Raw genomic sequence first — 26,204 nt, forward strand, 5'->3', positions numbered from 1 at the left:
AGAAAATCAAATCAACAAAAATAGTAAATGGGCAAAGTGAAATGATAGCAAAACCAGAAGAAACATAAAGAATCAAGAGTACATTATACACAATTATATGTTAATAATGCTGAATCACAAAAGAACTAGAGGAATATCTTCAAAAATATAAAATACCCAAACTACCAGAAGACCAGATAGAAATCTTAAATAATTCAATCTCAAAAAAAGAAAATAGATTTAGTTGCAAAGCAACTAGGAGAAAACCCAACTCCTGTACCTACCAATTCACAGGAGAATTCTATCAGACTTTTAAAGAACAGTTAATAACCATACTTAACAATGTAGTCTCAAAATTTGAGAAAGAAAGCACTTACCAGAATACTTTTATGCGATAAATATAGCCCTAATATCAAATCTAAGTAAAGCTAGAACATGGAAAGAAAACCAGAAGCTAGTATTAATTAATGCAGACTCAAAAAATTTAAACAAAATCCTATCAGTGGGATTCATACTAGGGATGTAAAGAAAGTTGAACATTAGGAAAGCAATAAGAATAATTAATAATATTAAAAACCAAAAATCTGATGATCATCTCAATAGAAGTAGATCAACTTCCCAAAGCACACAAAATTTATACAGATTCAGTTACAAAGTGCTTCTTAAAGTTAAAAAAAACCTAAATAGCTAGAGGAATATTCAGTGGTAGGCTGTGCTAATGTAATAAAAATGGCAATACACCAAAATTAATTTATAATTTAAAGCCATACCAATCAAGTGATCAAATTTATAGAGCTCAATAAAAAAACAATATTCATCTGGAAAATCTAAAGATCTAAAATTTCAAGGAAAATGATGAGTAAGAGAAAAGGGGTAGTGATTAAGGATTAGAGGCAAAGGTTAATGGAACAAATTAGACAAGGAGATTCGGAAAACAACAGAACTCAATAAATTAGTGTTTGATTGTTGCATGCAGGCTAACTTATCCATTACTCATAACTAATACTTGTCTCAGAGGAATGTTGAAGAGGTGGGAGACAAAGATGACAAGTTCTCCGATTATTTTACAGAATGTCAGAGCTTAAATATCCTCTTAGTCCTTGGTGGTGTTTTCCAATGAGCAAATCTAACAAAAACCTCTGTACTCTGGACAGCAGGTGATAAAGTTTACTTCCCCAGGCTAGTACTTCTTCCACAACGTTGCTATACCCAGATTAGTGTTTACACTCAATGCTCCAGGAAGTGCCAAAACATAAGGAACAGATGAGAAGGTCCAGAGAGCCAACCCAGGTGATAAGGCTATTGTTGTCCCTGGGCAAGAGGATCTTGAAGTCATTCCCAGTCACACAATGACCTTCTTGTGACTCTCAACAGCCTCTTACATTTGATTAAATAGAAAACATGTTGTTAAGGAAAACTATTTGAGAGCTGACTACAGCATTAATCTTTATGTATTTGTAAAAATAAGAGATATTTCACTTTTTTTTTGTTTTGTTATTCAGTCTTTATTCAGTACCCAATGATTTTTTTTTTCTCAAATCAAGTATTCCTAATTTAAAGATGTGAAACTTCTTTGAAGACTAAGTCTTTGGCCTCTTTTATTCCTTATTCCAGACCCACAATTTTCAACAAAATTTTCACCAAACTCATCAATTTTCATTTTTATGTTAAAATCATTGAGAATTAAAGTTAATGATTAATTTGCAGTCTTTATTGAATTCATTGTAGAATTTCCCTACCTCTTCATTCTCTGCAACTGATGCTAGCAGATAAGCAGCAAATATCTTCATGATGTTCTTTTTACAAATATTTATCAGGCACTGAAATATAAAATGACCAAATGTTCCATAAAAATCATGCTTCTTATTCCCTTTGGATGTATAATAAAATCCATCCCACCAATTCCTTGCTTATTTTTTTCAGGTAGTAAGTTACAATGGCTCATGCCTATGAGCCATCTTTGCATTTAGCTCCAATTTCCTTTACGGTTTTTTTTCTAGTTGGTATGTCAAGATTGATGTGTCAGTTCTTCTAGTACTATATGTTCACTCTGATAACTAGAGAAATATCTGACATTTAGAGTACTGACAGTCAAGTTAAAATTTACATGTTATTTACACATATTATCCTCTGCTCTATTTTTCTTTAGCTCTGTGACTTAAACTGTAGAGGATAAGTAAATTGTTATAGGACCAAAAGTTATTTATGTTTTTTTCTTTTATACGTTGTCATGACCAAATATATAATTAATCAACAGAGATAATGAACCTTTCCATTAGGCTGTCCTCAGCAATGTAGATCCAGTATGTTTCCAAGAAATAATCTGAGGCCTTTCTCTTATGGCAAAGAGCAAGCTAGGTGGCATTGTGGATATGACTGCTGGACCTGGAGTCAGGAAGAGCTGAGTTTAAATCTAACCTCAGACACTAACTGGCTGTGTAACCCTGAACAAGTTACTTCAGTTCATATGCCTTAGTTTCCCCAACTGTAAAATGAACTGGAGAAGGAATTGGCATAACACTCTAGTACTTTTCCTAAGAAATTCCCAATGGGGGTCATGAAGAGTTGGATATAACTAAAAGGACTACACAATAGTATGGCAGTCTGCCAAAGCTTATATTTCAAGGGTATAGCACTCTATTTGAGAAATGACTCTCATAGTGTCACCTCATTGTCATGATGAAGTATCAGAGTAAGACTTTATGGAGGATGAAAGAAAACTTTGTAAGATATCCAACTAGAGGCGGCTAGATGGCATAGTGGATAAAGCACCAGCCCTGGAGTCAGGAGTACCTGGGTTCAAATCCGGTCTCAGACACTTAATAATTACCTAGCTGTGTGGCCTTAGGCAAGCCACTTAACCCCGCTTGCCTTACAAAAAAAAAAACAACCTTAAAAAAAAAAGATATCCAACTAAACAAAATTATCCTGAGGGTAATGATGAAAATGACACATACTGAAAGAAAACTAGAAAATATCTGCAAAGACTTTTATGAAAACTGTCTTTATCATCAAAAATGGCAGAGCAACCACACTTGGATTCTAATATTACAGTTCAGAATGTACTTATAAAAAAGGTATACTAGATTTTGGGAATAATTACAAGAGTTTAAGAGGTAATCATGCACGCTTGTCCCTTCTCCAAAATTTAGCATCAAATATTCTCTAAATGGCTAAGTGTGAGGGAAATATTACTCACTAAAATGTTACCTAGTGTTTCACCACTAAAAGATTAAAGTAAGACCCAATGCACCATTCATGTATATATAATGGTAGATTTTATTGGTACAAATAAGTTTATAGCTAGATGGATTTCATGTGAGTAGCAAGTATAAGGAAGGAGACAACTGCCAAGGTTCTTCAGGTGCTTTCAGGTGGGGGACATATGCTTCATAGAGGACTTGTTCCTCTAAAAGTAAGCTGGAGAAGGAAATGCAAAGATACACTCTAGTTTTTTGTGTTTTTTTTTTACCAAGAAAACCTCAAAAAAAGGGTCATAAAGAGTCAGGTATCACTGAAAAGTCCAACAAGAATTTTTCATAATCATATAATGTTCACTATACATGTAGGGATCTCAGAATGAATATTTGACAACAATACAACCTGAGCCTTGAATTCTCTTTCTTTCATATAGAAGTGGCTGTGCTTAACTTCACTTTTTAAGCAGTATTGAAGATAGGAAAGCACTGAACTAAGACTGTAGATAGCCTTTTCTGCATTAATGATTGGGCACAGATTGGTAATATTCCTTAGGAACTTTACTTTAGACATTTTCCAAATTAATCTTCTATATATCTCACTTTCTTTCTACTTGAAAAATATTCAATAACATCCCATTATCTTCTAGAGTCCAACTCCTTAATATGACAAAGTCTATAATCAGCCTCCAGCCTCCTTTTCCAGACATCCTTACTTTCTACTCTTCATTTCTCCATTTCCCCAACTGTGCTTGGACAACTATATGCCCCTGCTTGTGAAAGTCAATTATTAAATTTTCAGAGTAAGCATTGACACCTTGAAAAAGGACATATATATCAAGGCTTGATTTGTTGTTCTATTGGGTTTTTTAGACTTAGGAAAGTGATGGAGAAAATATCTATAACACAAATTAAGCTTAAAAGTGTGTTCTGGATTACATACCTGTTATTAAATATTTATCAGAATGTTGGGTGATAACACACAATATGGCATGAAAGCATATTAGAGAGTTACAAAACAAACTTACATCATGTGTACTTGGTCCAGCCTGAAACAAAAAGGGAGTGTTGAAATATCAGTATGAGCATTTATATCTCACTTTTCAAAAAAATGTCACAAAATCAAGACATGACTTCTTATTTTAGTGATTATCTAATTTTTTTTGGCAAGGAAATAGAGTTAGAGTGACTTGCCCAAGGTCACACAGCTAGGTATTTATTAAGTGGTTGATGCCGGATTTGAACTCAGGTCCTCCAGGGCTGGTGCTCTATCCACTACACCACCAAGTTGCCCCTTGATAATCTAATCTTAAGAAAGTGATAGAGAAAATATTTAAATTTTAAAGTGGGTCACGTTTAGTTTTTTTTTTTTTTTTTTTTTGAGAATCAGTCATTAAACATTTACCAGCACATTATTGGTTTGGGGAGGCAGAGAGCAGTACCCTTCTGAATATTATTTGATTTTCTCTTACCAACAACCCTGTGAAGAAGGTATTACAAGTTTTATCATCCTTATTTCTGAGTAGAGTAAAATAAGATACAGAGTTACTTGCTTAAAAATTGTACAACTACCAAGTGGTAGAGGCAGGATTTGAAGAACCAGATTTTTTGACATTAAATCCACTGCTTTTCTCACTACACCAGTTTCCTTTATATATTCCTGAGTAATTAGCACAGTGCTTTATAAATATATATATATATATATAGCCTTTATCTAATAATTTAATATTTTATTAAAATATTTGATAACATAATAAATAATATTAAATAACATATTAAATATTTATTAAATATATAATAATCAAGAGTGCCAACTAAGTAACAGTCATCCTAAAGGCATTCAAAGGAGAAATACAAACTAGAAAAAGTGATAAAAACTTATCATAGTCATTTTAACAAGCTTCTCTGCAACAATAATAGTGGAATGATCATTCTTGGACTCTAAACATTACGGTCTTGCATGAAAAATGGCACTAGAGAGAACAGAGATGGAAAAAGCAGTCAGGTTGTATCAATTATATATAGAGAGAATATTTGCACTAAAGACTACATGGTTGTGAGGATATCCAATATTCAATGAATTTGAAAAAAAAGAGGAAAAATCATAGAACTTGTTAATGAGAGAACATTAATAACTATTGATCAGTAAGTCTGCTCTCCTATTTCTACAAACTATTTGTGAGGCTCATGTATATATGAATTGAGGACCTTCCTAATGAAGGCATTAATGGTAATTAAGCAGATTCCTGTAAATGACAATTACATCTTTGCCATTTCACAATTTAAGATGCAAAGAATATAAGATCTTATTATATTTTTTATTGATTGATTATTAAAGTAGCAGAGTTAAATTGGTGAAGTTGGAGAAAACAATTTTGCCCAATTCATCCAGCACTCTTTTCCTATAACAACCTAGAAAACATACAAAAAGAATTCTCAAGGGATCTCTCAAATAGCACTGGGTGCAGGAATGGGTTCTATTTGGTAGCTCTGTCACTCATCTCAGTTTCGGGTCACATATCTAAGGCAGAGAGGAAAAGTTGAATGTAACTGTGGGTCCTGTTTGTATACAGAACAAGCAATTATATGCTTATGAAAGTAGAAATAGTTCTTAACAGTAACTTAGTTCTAACCTGGAGCCCAGAAGTAAGTTTGGAGTAAAAGGACCAGGAAAGAAGTCCCAGATCAAAGGGGAGCAGTTTTTCAGTCTCTGAATCTGCAGAACATCCCAATGGACTAAAAGTGACTGAGTCCAATGGCAGCCTGTTTAAATGCAATCATGTATAAGACTGTTATCAGAAAGAAACCTAAGTCAAGAACTTCAGAGCTCAGAACAGGAGGGAAGTGAACTAACCTATCCCCTGGTTATATCACTTGGGGAGCAATAAAAATTGGCAGAGCTCCAGATTGAGCTGTGAAAGCAGCAGAACATAAAGGATGGAAGCTTGGCCAGACATTCCCCATCTCTAGAAGTTTACAGACTCTAGCATTAGTACAAAGTTCAAAGTCCAGAAGAAAACTGGAAGCATGAGCAAACAAAACAAGAACCCAACAATAAAGAGCTTCTGAGGTAATAGGGGAAATTCAGGACACAAACAAGAAGACAATGACTTGAAAACAAGTACAAGCAAAGTCTTAAAGTAAAATAGAGGTTGGACTAAAGTTAAATAAGAATTCCTGGAAGAGTTAAAGGGTGTTGGGGTTTTTTAAGGGCAAAAAAATCCACCCCCCCCAAATTAGAATTGTAAAGGAAAAAACAAGAAAGCATATTAAAAGAGAATTAAATTTTTAAAAAATTACAAGAGAATTAAATTAAAAATATTAAAAGACAAAGAAGGATATTAAAAGAGAATCAATATCTTGATAAAAATGAGGTACAAACCGTACTGAAGAAAATAACTTTGAAAATTAGAATTGATCAAATAGAAACTAATGAACTAGATGAAATAGAAATATCTCATAGAAATAGACCAAGGAGAGATAATTTAGGAATCATTAGAATACTTGAAAGCCATGAACAAAAAAAAAAAGAATCTAGACAGCATATTTAAAGAAATCATAAAAGAAACTATCCATATATCTTAGAAGCAAAGGACCAAGTAGCAATAGAATATATTCACTGATCATCTCCTGAAACAAACCCCAGAGCAAAGATTCTGAAGAATATTACAGCCAAAATTCAGAATTCCCAGGTTAAGGAAAAAAATACTCTAAGCAACCAAAAAAGGAAGAATTTAAGAATTGTAGATCACAGTCAGAATTGCACAAGATCTAGCAGACACTGAAGTAAAGAAATGGAGAACTCTGAATTTGATATTCTAGAAGGCAAAAGATCTTGGATTACAACCAAAAATAATCCATTCTGCAATGGATTCAAAAATTCTACGGGGGGGGGGGGAATGGGTCTTTGATGAAATAAAGGATTTTAAGCATTTCTGATGAAAAGACAAGAGCTGAGTAGAAAATATGCCATTCAACACAGGACTCAAGAAAAGCATAAAAAGGTAAATATGAATGAAAAATCACGAGGAACTAACTAAATGAGGTTTCCCAGGGTTATACAACTAGTAAGCGTATGAGGACAGATTTGAACCCACAAAAACGAATCTTTCTGTGTCAAGGTCCATCATGTTTAACCATTGTACCATCTAGCTGCTCTCTTATAAGAAAATATTTATACAAATAAGGAGAGGGCAAGGGGGAGAATAGCTGGCATTTGAACTTCATTCTCATCTGAACTGATCAAAAAAAAGAACACATATACACATATACAAAGTTCATTACAGAAATACAGTTCATTTAACAAGTAAATAGGAGGGAAAAGGGAGAAGGAATGAGAAATGAAAGGGAGAGTAAAATAAGAAAGGGTAGTTCAAATCTGGACTCAGATACTAACTAGTTTTGTGACCCTGGACAAGTCACCTAACCCTGTTTGCCTCTGTTTTCTCTTCTGTAAAAATAAGCTGGAGAAGGAAATGCAAAGATATACTCTAGTATTTTTACCAAGAAAACCTCAAAAAAGAGTCATGAAGAGTCAGACATCACTGAAAACAATTAAACAATGACAACAACATAAACAAAAATAAGGAAGAAATTTATTGTTACTCAGTCCTGTGTCTAAAGTCACATTTAAACTCATGAAGATGAGTCTTCCTGTGCTTTTTCCCACTGTAACACCAAAGAAGGAATTAATTCCAACTGAAACAAAGAAACAGTAAGAATAAATAAAAATATCTATAGCTCTTTTTGAGGTGACAAAAATGAGAATCTGAGGAGGTTCCCATCAATTGGACAATGGATGAAAAAACTTTGATATATAAATATGATGGTATACTATTTTGGTGAAGTTTGATCAGTGTCTGACCAACCAGGATTCCAGAGGAATCTCCTGAGAGAGAGAGGTAAAGGACACAGTGTAGAATAAGACAAATATTTTTAGACATGGTCAATGTGGAAATTATTTTAATTATATGTCTGTGTAATGGGTTTGTTTTTCTTATGTTCTAAGTTAGGGGAGAGGGTAGGTCTTGATTGATTAAAACAAAATCTATATTATATATAATTAAAAATATGTATACACATATATGCAATCATACAAATACATATGTGTATATAAGTATTCATAATTTTAATTAGTGGAATTATATTTTTGCTCATCTTTGGCTATATGAAATGAAAATTATTAATTACATAGGATGGTTCAAGAGAAAATTTATTCAACAAAGAAGGGTCTCTTAGTTATCATGTTTCAAATCAAGATAGGGTACAGGGGAAGCTTTTATTATACTCTGAACCCTACCTTAATTACCAAAAAGACAGACCATCTCCAAGGTTGAACTTCTTAATTCATGGATGGGGACCCTTTTTTCTGCCGAGGGCCATTTGGATATTTATAATATCATTTGCCCACTATATTTGGTCAAGCTTTTAATTAATTCACTCCTAAAAAGCTCTTAGATTTATTGAATTTCGAGTCCCCCTACAATTGCCATGATAGCAACAGACCAAATAATTTCATGGGCCCTATATGGCTGTCTTAATTTTATTTTCCATTTCTATTGTTGTTTTGTTACTCAAACCTTAAAACTAACTTTGTTGCTTTATATCCTAGCTTAATATTGATAGTGCATTTTATTTTTTATTTTCTGATCCTTATAAAATATAAAAAAGATATTAGTTGTGAAAAATATTTTTAATAAGCAGGGGTAAACTCTACCCTGATTTGAACCTTTAAGCAATACTCCTTGGAGATAATTACTGAGTTGTTTTTGAGAGACAGCTGAGTAATGGAAGAATATTTAATATTCTTTCATACCATGTTGTCTCTTCAGATATCATAGAATTACAGAATTTAGTACTTAGAAGTCATTCAATCTAAAACTGTAATTTCATGAATGAAGAGGCCTAGGGACTACAAAGGCCACACAGGTAGTAAGGAGCAGAGTTGTGGCCCTGTTGCCTAGGATAGTGCTTTCCACACTTGTGCTAAATTAAATTAGATTCAGATCTTCTTGGTTCTTTCCATCATACTTTGCTGCCTCTGGAATTTTTTGATTACTTTTTAATCAGCAACTTTGCATAGCTAAATTTTAAACTAAGCCTAAAAATCTATAATCCTCAATTAAACTTGAAAAAAACGCAATAAGCTCAAAGCTAAAGGACTGAGGAAAACATGTCAACTCTGACCTAACCCTTGAGGGATAACAGGTTAAGCATGATCAAAAGAAAGGATATAAACAAACCCATGAAAAATTTAATTTTATTTCCCAAGGCTTCTCCCCCCCCCCAAATTAAGATCAAAATCAAGTAAAAGTATAATGGTTCTCAAATATTTTATTGGGGGGAAATACCCTCTGCTAGAGTATCAGTAGTAGGCATTGTACATTGCTGAGAACACATTGTTATCCCTTCCAAAAAAGAAAACTGTGAGCCTGCCAAAAATCCTTTTCTGGGCCTCAGATTTGTTTCAAGTTACAGAACCTTCTTTCATACTTTCACAGTAACAATTTCGTATATAAAATGCTAAGAATAACTGACCAGTGGAAAACAAAGTACAGTAATAGGATACTAGGAGGAATAAATCTGAGACTCAAACAATAAGTAAGCCTTGGGTAGGTCCAGAATGTCTCAAAATATTTTGTTCTGTGGGGGGTGGGGAAAGGGAATAAAGTTGTTCCAGCTATATAGTTAAAGAAAAACTACAGTTAACTTATTAAAATTATTTAGACATATTATCTATCTATCTATTGTTGTTTCTATCATCTAGCTAGCTATCTAGCTATCTCTATCATTGTTTCCTCCCTCAGAATAGAAATTCCTTGAGAATAAGAATTATTTCATTTTTTGTACACATGCTCCAAGTGTCTTTTACGATGTTAAGCAACAAGAGGCATTTAATGCATATTGGTTGGTTGCTATAAACATAAATCATATATCAGCATTTATTATTTTTTCATATTATTATTTTTATATTCACATGATTCAGAAATGCATGCCAAAGTATCTATTCTAAGGTCCTTTATTTTCAAGTAAAGGGTGGTTTCTATAAAAGTTCTACAAGGAATTCAATCATTTCTTTGGGTTAAGTGACCCATTCAGTTTGGTGCTCTTTCTGAGCTTAAATGTGGGTAGTCAAATGTAGTGGTGAAGAAAACACCTGTTTGGTTTTCTTTGAAGGTTTGCCCAGAAACTTTTTTTTAAATTTATTTCCCTTAATCCTCAGTTCTAATCTCTTTTTTCAAATCAGCTTAACCCTTCACTTCCCAACTCAAGTGTTAAATTTATGATTGGTTTTATTGGTTCTTGATTCTGAACCAGAACTCACTTAAGATGGTTATTATATATGACTTAGACTAATCTACAATCACTACTAGTTAACAGTCATCATATCTAGTTTTCTCTAGTGTTGTGTATCTAAATAGATCTAGTATGGTCATCAGAACAGCTGTCTTTTCCACAGTGCTTGAAGGTCTGTTGTTGTTGGCCAACTCCATTTTGGGGTTTTCTTGGTAAAAATACTGGAGCGGTTTGCCAGTTCCTTCTCCAGCTCATTTTACAGATGAGGAACTGAGGCAAAGTTAAGTGACTTGCCCAAGGTTACCTAGCTAGCAAGTATCTAACAATAGATTTGGATTCATGAAGATGAGCCTCCTTTGTTCACTGTGAGCAATTCATTAGTTGCCAAGCACTTTTTACACTCATGATATAGTAGATGAGACAATGGATTTTGGGCCAGGGAGGTCCAGGTTTGAATTATATATATCATATACTTATCAGCTGTGTGATCCAGGCAAATCACTTAGCCCTCTAAGCTTCATATGATCTAGAGGACCTCAGAAACTCATTTCATCCAATCCCTTCATTTTACAGATGAACAATTTGAGCGTCCAGGGAGAATATGGCTGAGGACATACATTGTAAATAGCTAAGCTGTGTTTCAACTCAGACTCTAAGTTATGTACCATAATACCTCCTTCAACTTTCTCATCTATAACATGAGAATAATAATTGTACATATGTTATATAGGGTGATTTCAAAGACCAAATGATATAACTGTAAAGAGCTTTGCAAACCTTGAGTTCCAATGATCCAATTACTGTGGACTGCATGGAAGAAAATATAATATTGTAGGTCTTTATGCAAATAGAATTGTGTTACCTATTAATAGGAGCATTTGGAAAACCTTACTCATGGTGCTTAATCTTCCTCCATGACCTTGGCAAGTACCTTAAGGTAAACTTTGTTTTATGCTTTGCTTGATGTTAGTACTCACTGGTTTGTTGAATCTAAGTTATCTCCATAGTTTCATTTGTCATAGGACATTATATAATTTTAAAATAAATTTGAGTAGGAAGTACTTTGAGAAAAATCTTCAAAGTTGCATATTTTGGTAAACTGGTGAAATAAATTATATATATACATATATATATATATATATCTGTGTGTGTGTGTGTGTGTGTATTTATATATTTTAATACAGGCAACTACTAATACACAGAAGTAAATTTGTGATATATTTATTAAAAGTTAATTTAGATCTATTATGCTCTAGATCTACTTCAAAATCAAATATGCCAGTATTTAACCTTGTTGAGATATCATTCTTTTTAATTTTTTTAGTTTTGCAAGGCAAATGGGATTAAGTGGCTTGCCCAAGGTCACACAGCTAGGTAATTATTAAGTATCTGAGGCCCGATTTGAACTCAGGTACTCCTGACTCCAGGGCCAGTGCTCTATCCACTGCGCCAGCTAGCCGCCCTTGAAACATCATTCTGTTAGAGATGGTACAGTATAGTGGTAAGTGTGCCAGATTTAAGATCAAATTTCCTGGCCATCTCTACAACATTCTGCCTCCATCTCTGTAATCATTCCCATCTCTTCCTCATATGATGCTTGTACTCCAGCCCTAAAACCATACTTGTCTCTGAAGGTGAGCTTTTGTCTCATCTTATCCAGATCCAGGCCTCACCATCATTTACTATATCACCCTTTCCACCTCCCTTTTATGTGCTGTCTTTTCCCATTAGAAGGTAATTTCTTTGAAGTAAGGGACTGTCTTGTTTCTTTTCATTTGTTTTGTCAAATAGAGTGTCTAATGAGTAATGAGCATTTAATAAATGCTCTATCTATATCCACTGGTGGGTATGTTTGTCTGTCTATCTATCCATCTAATATGTACTAGTTCTGTGACTATTGGAAAGTTACTTAAACTCAATTAACTGGCATAGTTTCTTCATTTTTAAAAACTGATAAAAAATAATACCCGAAATACTTCATATGGTTGTTGTGAGAATCAGATGAAATGATGTAAATTAAGTGTTACATCAGGGGTGTCAAACTCAAATAGAAGGGAGAGGAACACTAATCTGTAATTTAAGGATTCCTGCAGGCAGCATATTGATTTAGTTTTAAATATAATCTTATCTAGGTTTGATTGCATTTTTTACTTTATTAAATATTTCCCAGTTATATTTTAATCTGATTCAGGTGGCAATGTGAAATATTGTGGGATGTTTTATACTTTAGCATTGGGTAAACAGTTTTTTGCTTTTATTTTTGGTTTTAGTTACAATCTCTGATTTCACTGGCACAAGAAATCCATTTTGGAAAGATTATTAAATATTAATAATTTTTTGTTCAGTTCTATAATTTTATTGGTATAGGAATCTCCCACTAAGGAAGCTATCTATCTCTATCAAAGAAATCTGCCAACTATTCTGCAATTTATAATCTTATAGAGTTATCTCCTTACTAGGGAGTTGTGACTAACCTGGGGACATACAGCTAACATGTATTGGAAAGATTCAAATCCAGTCATCCTTGACTCAAGTTAACTCAGCCACACTACTTCAATTTTTGTTGTTGTTATGTTACATAGAGAATAGAATATTATTTGTAATAGTATATAATCTAGGTTGATACATTCCCATTCACACTTCTAAAGGATTTGTCTACTCTAGCCCTTGGGGTAGGGGTGCCAGAGGCACAAAGCATGGGAGTTCCCTCAAGAGCAGAGAGTTAAAGGAGATGCTATTATCCCAACTCCCAGTTTGAGCTTCAATTCAGAGGCCTGGGAAACTCTCTCACCAGAGAGATAAGAATTGCATAGTGACTCTAATTGCTAGGAAGTTATTCTTTCTATTGTGTCAGAAAATGTAGGAGTCTAGTGGTGGGATGGAAGTACCTCTCCGCTTCTCTGCCTTAGCAGGGTCATGACAAGAAACATTATAAGAGTATTAGGGTAGTCAAACTTCCTGGCACTAACATTTGGCTGTCATCATGGAGGTCACTGAGCAAGGCACAAGAGATCCTTGGAGACTAGGGAGGAGGTAGGTGGTGTCAGTATCTGATGATTATACTTCTTGGAACAATCACAGGCATTGTATGGGGAAGCAGGGTTGGTCTATCAGTGCTGGTGGTTTTTCTCAGACTGCTGCAGTGGTTCTGCTAATACAAAATTCTAGAACTATGACTTAGGTATAGTACCTAGGAAATGGGGCTTGCCCATGGGTTAACCTGTTGGGTGAGTAATTGTGTGATTCCCTATGTCCATAAGTTGGAGCTAGAAGAGAAGAGTTTTTCCTATGTGACTCTGAGAAAGTGGAGGCTCTGAGGAGACTCCACTTGTTTGATCTGACCATGGGTTAAGTAAGTAGCCTGGAGAAAAGCTAGATGATATACTGGATAAAATGTTGGACTGGAAGTGCAAAAGATCTGAGTTCAAATCATTATTCACTTACAATCTATGAGGTCTTGGGCAAGTCACTTGAAGTCTATCAATCTCAATTTCCTCAATTGTAAAATGGAAATGATAAAAATAACATCTACCTCATAGGGTTGTTTGTAGGGATCAAATGAGAAAATATATGTAAAGAATTTTGCAAACTTTAAAGCAATATATAAATATGAGATGTTAATAAAACTGAATCAATTAGAATCATCTCAGGAATGCTATTAGACTGATCCAGGTTAGGCTTGTTGGTGTGCACTTTAAAAATAAAAGACTCAGCTTGTATATTTCCTAAATAGTAGGCCAAAATAGTGGTGAAGCAGGGTGTTCTGGAATATTGGGTTTGAATATGTCTCTCTGCAAATCCATTCATTGATTCTAGTTTGGATTTTTTGAATTAGATTAAAACAAATCTACTTTCTCTTTGGCATATTAAAGCTTCCCAGTTTTTAAAAAAGCAGCTGTTGTGTTCCTCTCCAGTTTTTTCCTTCTCTATGCTAAATACATGAAGTTCCCTCCAAAAATTCCTCATAAATGGGGTAGTAGAATTAAAGTATTCCAGTTAGAGTACTTGTGTTTGAATGGTGTATGCCACTTAACCTCCTGGGATAATGTTCTGCATTTATAAAATGATAACCCTGGACCAGATGATCTCTAAGGTCTCTTTCAGGTCTAAATCCAATGACATGTTTTCTAATTTCCAGCATAGTCCTTTGGATATCTTAACTTTGTCAATGTGTTTCTTATATGATAGGCAGACTGGAAACCATAGTTAAGGCATGGTTTCACTAATGAAACATATAGTTGAATTATTACCTCCCTTGATCTGGACTCTTTTTAACTAACAAGCCCCAGATTGTATTAGCTTTCTTAACACAATGCTGGCTCGCGTTATGCTTGTGTTAAACTAAAAGTGTTAGTTTTTCCACATGAACTACTATCAAAATTGATCTTTATTGGTCTCTATGTAATTCTTTTAATTAATTCAAAGGACTTTATATTTATTCCTTTTAAATTTCATCTTATTCAGTTCAGCCTATTAGTCTAATTTATTAAGATACAGTTGGATCCTATATCACTAATTTTATGTTAGCTATTTTGGATCATATACAGATTAGATTAGTGAACCTTCTAAATCTTCATCTAAGTCACTTTCAAAAATGCTAAGTCATAGGCAAGGTCAAAGTCCCATGGCACAATACATTTATTAGTCTCTGCTAAACACTGTTTCTAAGCAGTTGTTCAATGATTGAGCTAGGAACATATTTAAATAGTACTATTATCTAGCCCACATTAAATAAAAAATAAACTGCAAAAAATTTAAACTGTCCTGCCAATCAATCAAAAAAATAAACCAAGCATTTATTAATACACAGGGGAAATTGTCCCTGCTCTCAAGGAGTTTCTATTCTAATGAGGAAGATAATAAGTAAAGATGAAGGTATATAGAGAATATATACCAAATTTTAAGGAGATGCACTTGAATAAAGACAACTTCAAATGCCTGAGAAATCTGGGGTTTATGGAATCCTTGGTTTCCTTCAAAACAAAGTTCACAAAGGATCACCATTTCTAGGAGGCCTTTATGACCACCGCCCTACCAGTTGTTTGTGCTTTCAGATCTCAGAATTACTAATTTTGCATTCATTTTTATAAATTTTTAAAATGTATTCTCCAAATAGAATGTAATCTCCTGGAGGGTAGAGAATGTTTTCCTTTTTTGTCTTTATATAGGCAGGCCTTAATCCAGTGTTGTATGCATAATATATATATATATATATATATATGTATATCTATTACACATACTCATATACATACCCTGTATATATTTTCATATATACATATATATATGAAACATGCCCATATTTTTTTATATCGTGGATTCTTAAGTATTTCTTGAATTGAAGAAATTGAGGGAGTCCAAGAGGCAGAGAGGAGGATGGTAGGTATTACTGTGGGACAAGGCAGGCCCCAATGATTTGGGAGACAGCAAGTAGATAGATAGATAGTAAGTAGATGTTTGGCCTGTTGAAATCATTTCCTAAGAGCTACATCTTTATCCTCAAAGTTCATCTCAAAATACCTTGATATCATCCCTCACACAATCTTCCTTTCTTCTAGGCTCTGTTAACAAACTAGATTTTGCCCCTCTACATGTGTCCAGGAACCCATGCTTTCTTGTCTGCCACAGTAGATTATCCTTTAAACATAACTGCCCCAAATATTTAATCTCTCTCTACCAGTTCCTTTACTAGGTCCTCAAAATACTGCATTCAATCTCTCCTTCCCTTTCTTAGACTTCTTGTTTCTATTTTCTCTCTTTTTATTAATTCCTCAAGTCTTTGCAAACTGGCTTCTGACTTCATTAATTAATGGAAACCTCTCTCCTTAACTGCTAAGGCTAATGACTTTTTTCTCAGTCCTCAACTTTCTTGAACTTTTTGTTTCATTTGATACTATTGACTACTCTCTGGTCCAGAATACTTTGCCCTCTTTGGGTTTTCTTGACATGATTCTCTCCTAGTCCTTCTACCTGTCTGCTCCTTCTCTGTCTTTGCTAGTTTATGGTCTGAACCACACCCCTGAACTGTGGGTGTTCCCCAAAGCTCTATCCGAGGACCTCCCTTTTCCTTCTTCTATATTTTCTCTCTTGGTTATCTCATCTGCTCCCATAAATGTAAGTGGTTATTTCTATGTAAATGATTCTCAGCTCTATTTCCAGCTCTCCTGTACCAGCCAATTTATTTACTGGATATTCCTAACTAGATTTTTGTAGACACTTCAAATTCAGTATTGGGAGCAGAGCTCAATTTCTTTTCCTTCCAAACCAAAATATGTTCCCTCTTCTAAATTGCCCTATTTCTGTACCACTATTTTTCTAATCTCTCAGGTTTATTACACTGGGGTTACCTTGGTTCTATTTTCTCTCCCTGAGCAACTCATGGAATTTTAGTTACTTGGGATTAAGGATTATTTTGGATTACATTTGGATTTTGGTTTTTTGGCTTTGTATCCCCATGTCTCACAGTTGCTGGCACATAATTGGCACTTATTTGGATGGAGAGTATATGAAAAGAAGTAATGTGTTACATCTAGAAAGATAGAAGGGAAGGATTTTTTAATGCAAAAACCAAGCATTATTTTATCCTAGAGGTAATAGGGAGTTACTGAGGTTTCTTGAGCAAAGTAGTATCAAAATTGGATGTTTCAAATCCGGTCTCAGACACTTGATAATTACCTAGCTGTGTGGCCTTGGGCAAGCCACTTAACCCCATTTGCCTTGCAAAAACCTAAAAAAAAAAAATTGGATTTGTGCCCTAAGAAGTTTATATTAATGATAATGTGAAGAATTGAATAGAGGGAACCCTGGAAGAGAAGCTAATTAAGAGGTTATTACATTATTCCTCCTTACCCTTCCCATATTCCCTCCTCAGTAGTCAGGCAAAGACAACAGTATTTAGTACAACAAAATTTCTTTACTAGAAACATGAAGAAATAAAGGGACAAAAACATGGCAGGTAGGCAGGGGGCCTAACAATTATGGAAAGGAAATAGTGGTTAAATCTTATCGTAGATAAATAAATACCTCTGTCTTGTCAGCTGAAATCACTCCATCCCACGGCCCTACCAAGAGATCTGAGCTCTTCTCAGTTTCACATTGTCACAGACACCACTCCTCTGACAATCAAGAAAGAAACAGTATCTGGGAGAGGCAGCTTTGGAGCCAGGGAGACCTCGCTTTAAGTCGTGTCTCCTGAAGGCTGATATTTTTGTCTATTCTCCAAGAAGACCGTGACAAGCAGATAAGTCACCAGCCTCACTTTCCCCTCTGGAGCCGCCTGGGTCCGGCGGAGGCCTGGAGACGGCCCTAGGTGCCAGATCATCAGAGTTGAATGACTGGCCTCGGGTGAGTCCGAATGCAGTGTGTGAGGTGGCTCAGGGCCTCCTAGCCCCCGGACTGCCCAGAGGGCCTAGTCTTCCTCCGGCTCTGGCCTGCAGGATTCAAACCACTGGAGTGCCCGTGTCTCAGACAGCTCTATGAGACTACGTTTCAGAAGGGGGTGATGTGCATTGGTACCAGTTACCTCTATCCGTGGCATCACAAGTTGTGTCCGAAAAGGGAAGGGAAGGTGCCGTGGAACTTCTCCAACGTCCCCGGCCCGCCTGTTTGAACTCTTAGAACTGGTTTTTTTTCCCCAGGATGTTGAAGGCAAATGGGGTTGAGTGGTTAGAACTGTTTTTTTAAAATATTTTATTTATCGATTGTTTGGCTTTATTTATTGCTTTGCCCCGATGGCCGCGCTTCAGCCTCCTAAAAGGGTCAGGGGGACAAAGGTTTCCAGTCTCGTTCCCTCTGGCTCGCAGTCACCAAGGCCAAGGCCGAGCAAATAGCCCCGGGGCTTCATTTAGCAAGCGGCGGGAGTGGGGTGGGGCCCGGGGGTGGCCTTTGTTCCAGATTCGCTCCCGCCCCGAACCCGTCCCCTTGCCCAGGTGGGCAGCCCCGGGTGCGCGGCCCTGCCAGCTCCGGCCCCTTTGCCCGGGGCAGAGACCACAGCCCCGGGACGAGGAGGCCGAGGCTGGGGAAGGGGCTGGGGCCGGGGCTGGGGCCGGGGCTGGGGCCGGGGCTGGGGCCGGGGCTGGGCCAGGTCCTCGGGTCTCCTCTGCAGGCCGCGGGTGTGCACAGGGCTCCCGGCCCGGCCCCGGCCCCGGCCCCGGAGGGGTGCGGGGCAGCTCTGGGGCCGGCGGGGAGCCTGGGCACGCTTTTCCAGTTTTCTGGGAGCTGGAAGGGAGTGTCGGGAGGGGAGAGTGGGAGGACGGGCTGGGTGGAGGGGTTAACCCCCGAGGGCCCGCGCGCCAGGGGCGGAGGTGCGCCCGGGGAGAGGGGCGAGCGGCCACCCCTGCGCTGGAAGCCGGAGGGCGTGGCCGGGGCGGGCCCGGGGCGGGGCGGCGCGCGAGGCGAGGGCGATCCGGCCAGTGGGAGAACACGGGGGCGTGGCCGGGGCGGGCCGAGGGCTCCGCAGCCACTGAGCGGCGCGGGGGCGTGGCCGGGGCGGGCCGAGGGCTCGGCAGCCACTGAGCGGCGCGGGGGCGTGGCCCACGCCGGGCCGGGGCGGGCCCGCGCGCAGCCCCGCCCCCCGAGCCCCCGCCCCCCGAGCCCTAGCCGGGCTTCCCAGCCTCCCCCGCGCTCCCTCGGCTCGGGCAGCGGCGGCGGCAGCAGCGGGCGCGTCCCCGTCCGGCTCGCTCCGTGCTATGGCGGCCTACAGCAAGTACCTGACAGCGCGGAACTCCTCGCTGGCCGGAGCCGCCCTCCTGGTGCTCTGCCTGCTCCGGAGGCGGCGCCGCGCCGCCGGCTCCCGCCCGGGAGGCCCGCCGCACGGGTAAGCGGGGCCCGCCGCCCCCCCGCGTCTCGGGCGCGCGCCGGAGGCCCCGCCGTCCGGGGGCCCGGGGGGCCCGCTGCCCCTGCGCCCGCTCCCCCTCCCCCATCCCGGCCCCGACTTTGCCGAGTGTGTCCGCACCCCTCCCCCGCGCCGAGTCGGGGCGCTGCCTCGGACGCACTTGGCCGCGGGGGCCGGGAGGGGGCCGAGACCGTGCAGCGGGGTGTCCCCGGGGGCCCGGGGGCTCAGCGGCGAGAGGCGGAGCCCCCGGCTGCCAGGGGCCTGCATCGCCCGGGCGCTCCCGCCACTTAGCTCGGGCCGGGGCCGGGGCCGGGGCCGGGGGGCCCGGGGCCCGTGCCCAGCGCCTTCGCCTTCTCCCCAGTCGCTGTGTTCATTCTTTGAAACTGCCAAATCTGGGGTAAAAGGAAATGCAGTTTTCTTCAGTTGGAAGACGCTCGGATAAAAGGAGAGACCTGTTAAGTTAGGAACTGAAGTTTCCGAGTGGAAATAGTTCTGAATTGCCTAGTTTAGTGAAAGATTTTATTTATTTTGAGTTTTACAATCCCCCCCCATCTCACTCCCCCCCCCCCCCCCCAAAGCAATTTGCCAGTCTTTACATTGTTTCCGTGTTGTTCGGTGATCCAAATTGAGTTGAGTTGCCTAGTGGAGAGGGAATTCCTGACAGTTCTTTTCCTAGGCACCATAGTTCTCTCCACTTTTTAAAACTTATTTGATTCTGTTTCTCAACTACAAACTGGAAAAAAATAAAGTGATTTTGCATTATTATTGTCTCCCAGAATAGTACCCAAATGAATGGAGTAAAATACTTTAGTGTTTGAAAGATAACAGAACTAGATGCTTCGATGAAAATTTTTAGATCTCTGGGAAAATAATTTAACTTTAACACTAGCAGTAGAGTAATATCGTTTTTTGTTAAAATCATTCTCAAATGAAAATCCTTTTGAAATAAAATGATACTTCATTGAATACATTTGAATAAGAAATCTTTGCTCCACGATCTGTTGAATGGAAATAAAGAAGAGATTTGTAGATCATGAATAAAATTTTGGGGAAAAGAAAACACGTGACTTTTAGCCCTCAAAATATTTATAAACTCGATAAGGATTTTAAAAAGGAGTTGAAATGGGCCAGTCAGCTTAATAACTATTGAAGGAGGAAACTTCCTTTACCTATGTAGGTCTTACTTTCTCCACAATTTAGCATCTTGGAGGTTTGCCTAGAACACTGAGCCGTTTGAACTCTGTCTTCTTGGCCTGACCTGTCATACTAGGATGCCTTTGTAAAGTTTTATAGGTGGTACTGTGGTCTAAATTCTAATTATATTTCTGTAACCATCTAAGATAAATGAACCTTTTGTGTTGTACCCTGTGAAAATTGCCTAGTTAACTGTCCTTATGGATCTCTGTAGAGATGACTAATTAGATAGAAAGGTTAGTCAAAAAAGGCCTGTAAATCATACCTTTCCTTATTTTATGCCATTAAACGTGTTAGACACCAGGAAACCCCCAGGATTGAGTTCTTTTTTGTAATTCCTATTTATTTATTTATTTTTAGTGGGCTTTTTTTTTTTTTTTGCAAAGCAAAACAGGGTTAAGTGGCTTGCCCAAGGCCACATGGCTAGGTAATTATTAAGTGTCTGAGACTGGATTTGAACCCAGGTACTCCTGACTCCAGGGCCGACTCCACTTAGCCACCCCATTCCTATTTATTTTTTCATTCTTATTTTTGTACAAATGATATTTTTTTAATACATTACTAAAATATTCTTGTTCAAGAGTAAACATAATACCCCCTCCCCCCAAAAATATAGACCCCCATGAGTGATAACAGAAAGAGAAAAACAATTAAAATTATTATTATTGTTAATAATAATGATGATGATGATAAGTGCAGCCAGGAACACCCAAGCCCAAATCTGGCCCCACATACCTGACAATCACCCAGCTGTGTGACCCTGGGCAAGCCATCCCAACCCCATTGCCCTGCAAAAAACAAAAAATAAAAAAAGACCCAAAATAAAATAAAAGGATAATAATAATAATAACAACAACAACAATAATAATAATAGTAGGGGCAGCCAGGTGGCGCAGTGGACAGAGCACCAGCCCTGGAGCCAGGAGCACCCAGGTCCAAATCTGGCCTCAGACACCCAACAATCACCCAGCTGTTGCCACCCTAGGCAAGCCACCCAGCCCCATTTGCCCCCCTAAATAATAATAGTAATAGTAATAGTAATAGTATTAATAAAAAATGTGTTATAGTCTGTGTTCCAACACCTCCAGCTCTGTCACAGGTGGACAGGATTGAATTCTTATAAAAGTAAGGTGAAAATATTTTTTTTTCAAATATGAAGTTTAGATACTCCAATCAGTCCATTAGAAAAATGGGTTGATTGAGCTGGTCAGTCATGTTGCCAAAAGTCTTTTCTGTTAACCTGTAAGCTCCATGAATGAAGGTACCTTGTCTTATCTCAAGTTGTGTTTCCTTTGGTACCCTTTTAGCACAATGCACTGTGCTTAAGTACTTCTGTTTTTCATTTATTCAAAAGAATTTTCATTTGATGAAGACAAAGCAGTATATTCAATCTAGCAAGTATTTGTGGAACATTTAAGTCATGACAACTTGATAAGAGAGCTGCAAAAATATGTAAATTATACCATGTTTCCTGTTTTTTGGACATTTGCTCTGGATATCTTGTCTACATCTTACAGTTAACATACCTAAAACTGAACTCATTTTCTCTTCCCTGAAAAGTCTTTTCCTTTTCTTAACTTTACTATTATTGGTCAGGGGACCACTATGCTCTTGGGCACTTAGCATCCCACACTAGGCATCATCCTTAACTCCTCCCTTCCTTACTGCCTCCCCCCCACCCCATCTAATCTGTTACCAAGGTCTATCAATTTTATCTTTTTTTGACATCTCTGTAGCCTTGTCTTTTCTGTAACAGCCACCACCCTGCCTTACTTTGTATCCCCCTTGTCCTAGCACAATAAGTGCATGTAGCACTTAATAATTATGTCAATAAAATAAACATTTTAAAACTTTAAAGATGTAAGATAATTTATGATTGGGTGACAGTAAAGCAATATAGATAATAAATATTATAGAATTCAGGAGAGATAAGTATGATTGATCAAGGAAGGCCTTTTTAAAGAGGTGAAGCTTGATGGGAGCCTTGAAGAAGAGATAGAATTTTAGATATGTTTTTATATAAAAGAAAAAATATCAAGGGTTATTCATTTTAATTATTACTATGATTATGAGTTTTGATGAGAGGAAGAAACTTTTTGTTCTTTTACTTTAGATATTTTTTGAGATGATATATAAAATCTACCTAAGGGCAGGTAGATTCATGTACCTCATTTATGTTCATTGAACCAAATTTATAGGGGAAAGCATTGATAAAGTGTGAACAGGTGATCTATCAGTTGTGAATGATCATTTATCAAGTAATTATAAGGCAGAATTGTAATAGGACAGATTTAGTAAGATGCAGGAGTATATAGTCACAAAATATTTGGATTTCTCTTCTACCTTCATTCCTTCCTTGCCCCCTCCCAACTTCTCAGTAATAATGATGAAATGTCTTTTAATTAAAAGTCAAACAGTGTGTGACTTGTCTTCCAGAATACTTTTCTTTTCTGGTTCTTATACCTTTCTCTCTACATACTTTTGTCTTCAGCCTGTGTATATTGTGCAATGCTCAGTACTTGACACTCTATACATTTTTCATCTTAAAATTCATTTGTAGAGCTTTAGCATTTTTAAAGTCAGAAAATACTATAGAAATAATTTATTCCATTCTCCTTGTTTTACACATGGGGAAACTAAGGTCCAGAAAGGTTAGGTCATTGGCCTAAAGCTTTCCTGACTTCAACTACATCTTATGAAGACCCTCTAGTCTGTTCATCTCCTACCATTAGGATGTCCTTATTTGAGGAAACTGAGAAATCACCTTGAATGCATGACAGGAATCACAAGATTCAAGTTTTAGTTTAGGCTTGGTCAACTTACAGCATGAACCACAGGCAGATCATTTCACTTCACTGTCTTTTAAAATGGATTGCACAAGGCAGGTCTCTTTCAGTTTTAATGTAATGCTACAATTATTTTCCCCTGGAAATTTATCTATCTTTTTTTTTTTTAGGTTTTTGCAAGGCAAATAGGGTTAAGTGGCTTGCCCAAGGCCACACAGCTAGGTAATTATTAAGTGTCTGAGACTGGATTTGAACCCAGGTACTCCTGACTCCAAGGCTGGTGCTTTATCCACTATGCCACCTAGCCGCCCTGAAATTTATCTCTTCTAACTGATTTTCTATGGCAGTTAAACTATATATATTCTCAGGAGTCATCTTTAATTTTATACACTTTCTCCCATGTCTAATCTGTACATGTTTGCTGCTGTTATATTCTAACATTTCTTATTTATCTTTTCTTCACTATTTCCACTATCATTACTCTCTTCTAAACCCTTAGTAATTCATTATTAGATTACTGTAGCTCTGACTGTTGCCAGAATGCCTTAGTCAGATAGCTATGTCTATATCTCTATCTATCTATCTATCTATGTATCTATCTATCTATCTATCTATCTATCTATGAAAATGTCTTAGGGCAAAAAGTAGAAGACATTATCTGCCTTCAAAGGCGTATAGTTGGAGATTTTACTTCATAGCAGCAAATTAGAAAAGATGGTAAAAGACAGGTCCAGTATAGGAGGAAGCACAAGCAAAGAAATGACATACATTTCTACCCTATTGGTAGAGCTGTGAATTAGTCTAACCAAGTTCTGGAAAGTAGCTTGGAATACATACTAAAAAGTGACTAAAATACTCAAATTCTTTGACTCATACCCCAGGGATTGGTCAAAGATGGAAAGAAAGATCCCTTCTTGACCAGAATAAATGGTTTTTGTGATAGCAAAGAACCATACAAAGTTAAATGCTCATCCGAATGACTATATAAATTGTGGTATCACAAACTGATGGATCACCGAAATACAGAATTAGAATTGGAAGGGACCTCAAAGGCCATCTAGTTCAACCCCTAGATGAAAAGAATCCCCACTGTTGCATAACTGATAGTTGGTCATTCAACTTTTGTTTGAATTCCTCTAAGGGGAGAGAGACAGGGAATGTCAATATGAAGAATTCAAAGAAGTATGTGAAAGTGTATATGAACTGATTTAACTGATCTGCTGAAGTAAGCAGAACCAAGAAAAAAAATAAAGTCAATATAAGTAGAAAGGACAAAATAATTGAAACTGAATAATTTTAATTATAATTGGTAGTTATAATTTTTTGTAACCTAAATTTGTAATTGTAATGATGAAACATAGCTCCAGAGAATGGGTGAGAAAATATACTTCCCCCTCTTTTTAAAATTGAAGGTCTGTGGATGTGAAGCATCACATCTGCTATCATATACAGTTCATATCTTGATTAGTTTTGCCAAACTTTTTAATTCTCTTTTTTTTATTCTTTGTTACAAGGGATAGTTTACTGGGGGAGATGACATTCAGAAATGAAGTTGATACATTTAAAAACAAGAGATATTATGTAGTTTAAAATATAGTTGAAAAAAATTAAAGTGAGGGGAGGTTAATGTTATATATTTGGAGAGTGTTTCATATGTCATCTTAAATCCTTATTGCAGTCTTGTAAAGAAAGTAATCACAGCAGTTTATAGGGAAACATGGCTCTAAGAGCTGGAAAGGATTTTAAGTTTTTAAATATTTAAATATTTAAAATGTTACCTGTCTTTACAAGCAAACAAAAAAATGACATTTCCATTTACATAGTAGAACAGAAGAAAGGAGATCATACATGAAATTGCAAATCTCTACTGTATGCAGCATGTTTCTCTTTTGGAATGAACGAAAGCATCTAGTCCAACAATGAGGAAATTGAGACCTAGGGAGGTTGCGACTTATTATTCTGAATGACTGTTGAAGTCAGAATTTGAATCCAAATTCCTTCTGACTCGAGTCCATCCACTGCCTTTTCTACTATAAACCATTACCTTTAATAAGCACTTTCCTCATAACCATTCTGTGAAGATTATTAATCTGTTTTGATGGGTGAGGTGCCTGAAGCTGAGAGAAGCAAAATAATTTCAATTATTGTTGCCATGTCCTAGAAATGCAAAAGGAAAAACGAAATACTGTCTACACTGCAGGAGTTTTTAACTATATAAAGTAGATAAACCTGGAAAAGTAGATTTGAAGGACTTTAAATTGACCAACAAAGGTGATTTTATATATATATGATCCTGGAGGTAAAAGCGAGTCTGTGGAGTTTATTGAACAGGAGAGTAATACAGTCTGTTTATGCTTTAGGGCAGGTGTGTCTACCCTGCAGGCTGCCACATTCATATCATGATGCATTTGTTGTTGTGCTCTTGGTAGTGTGGGTTGCATTGTATTCATGAGTGGGTCTTGAATTCTGTATGCTGCCCTTGTTGGATTTTGGGGATTTTGTTGGGCTGTGTGACCCAAAGGAGAAGAGCTGAAAGGTTGGACACCCTTGCTTTAGGGTATTGGACACATTATCAAATTTTGGTCTTTGCATCTCAAGTTTTTGACTAATTCAAGGCTTAGAGCTGAGAATGACCTTAAAGGTCATCTAATCTATTTCCCTAATTTTCATTTTTGTCACAAGGGAGATTTCAGTCTGAATGGGGAAGGGAAGTGTTTAAAATTATTGTGGGAAAGGCAAAAATTATTGATAAAATGTTCTTTGAAATTGTAATGATTACTTTAATTTTTACTTTGATTTTTAAATTGCCTTCATTTCTAAATATATCTCTCTCTTCCTTCCCCTCTCCAGGAACCAAGTCTTGTAAGAAAGAATAAAAAAGAAAGAGTAAATAAAAAGACTGTTCAATACTAACCAATGCCT

The 26,204-nt window shown here is 37.4% G+C and overlaps 1 protein-coding gene across 3 annotated transcripts in view; it reads left to right on the forward strand.

The window, feature by feature from the left end:
- Window positions 1-13,447: 13,447 nt before the first annotated feature.
- Window positions 13,448-26,204, forward strand: part of ABCD3 (ATP binding cassette subfamily D member 3) — a 99,519-nt gene continuing 86,762 nt past the window's right edge. Inside the window, exon 1 of one of the 3 annotated variants that reach the window (XM_074188214.1) lies at window positions 13,448-13,505. In XM_074188214.1, coding sequence (XP_074044315.1) covers window positions 13,456-13,505 — 50 coding nt within the window. In that variant the 5' untranslated portion in view covers window positions 13,448-13,455. Of the gene's footprint in view, window positions 13,506-19,101; window positions 19,285-26,204 lie in introns of those variants that run through there. The other 2 variants (XM_074188213.1, XM_074188212.1) reach the window with 2 other exon arrangements.

Source organism: Macrotis lagotis, chromosome 5 (genome assembly GCF_037893015.1).
Source record: "Macrotis lagotis isolate mMagLag1 chromosome 5, bilby.v1.9.chrom.fasta, whole genome shotgun sequence".
NCBI classification, from domain to species: domain Eukaryota; kingdom Metazoa; phylum Chordata; class Mammalia; order Peramelemorphia; family Peramelidae; genus Macrotis; species Macrotis lagotis.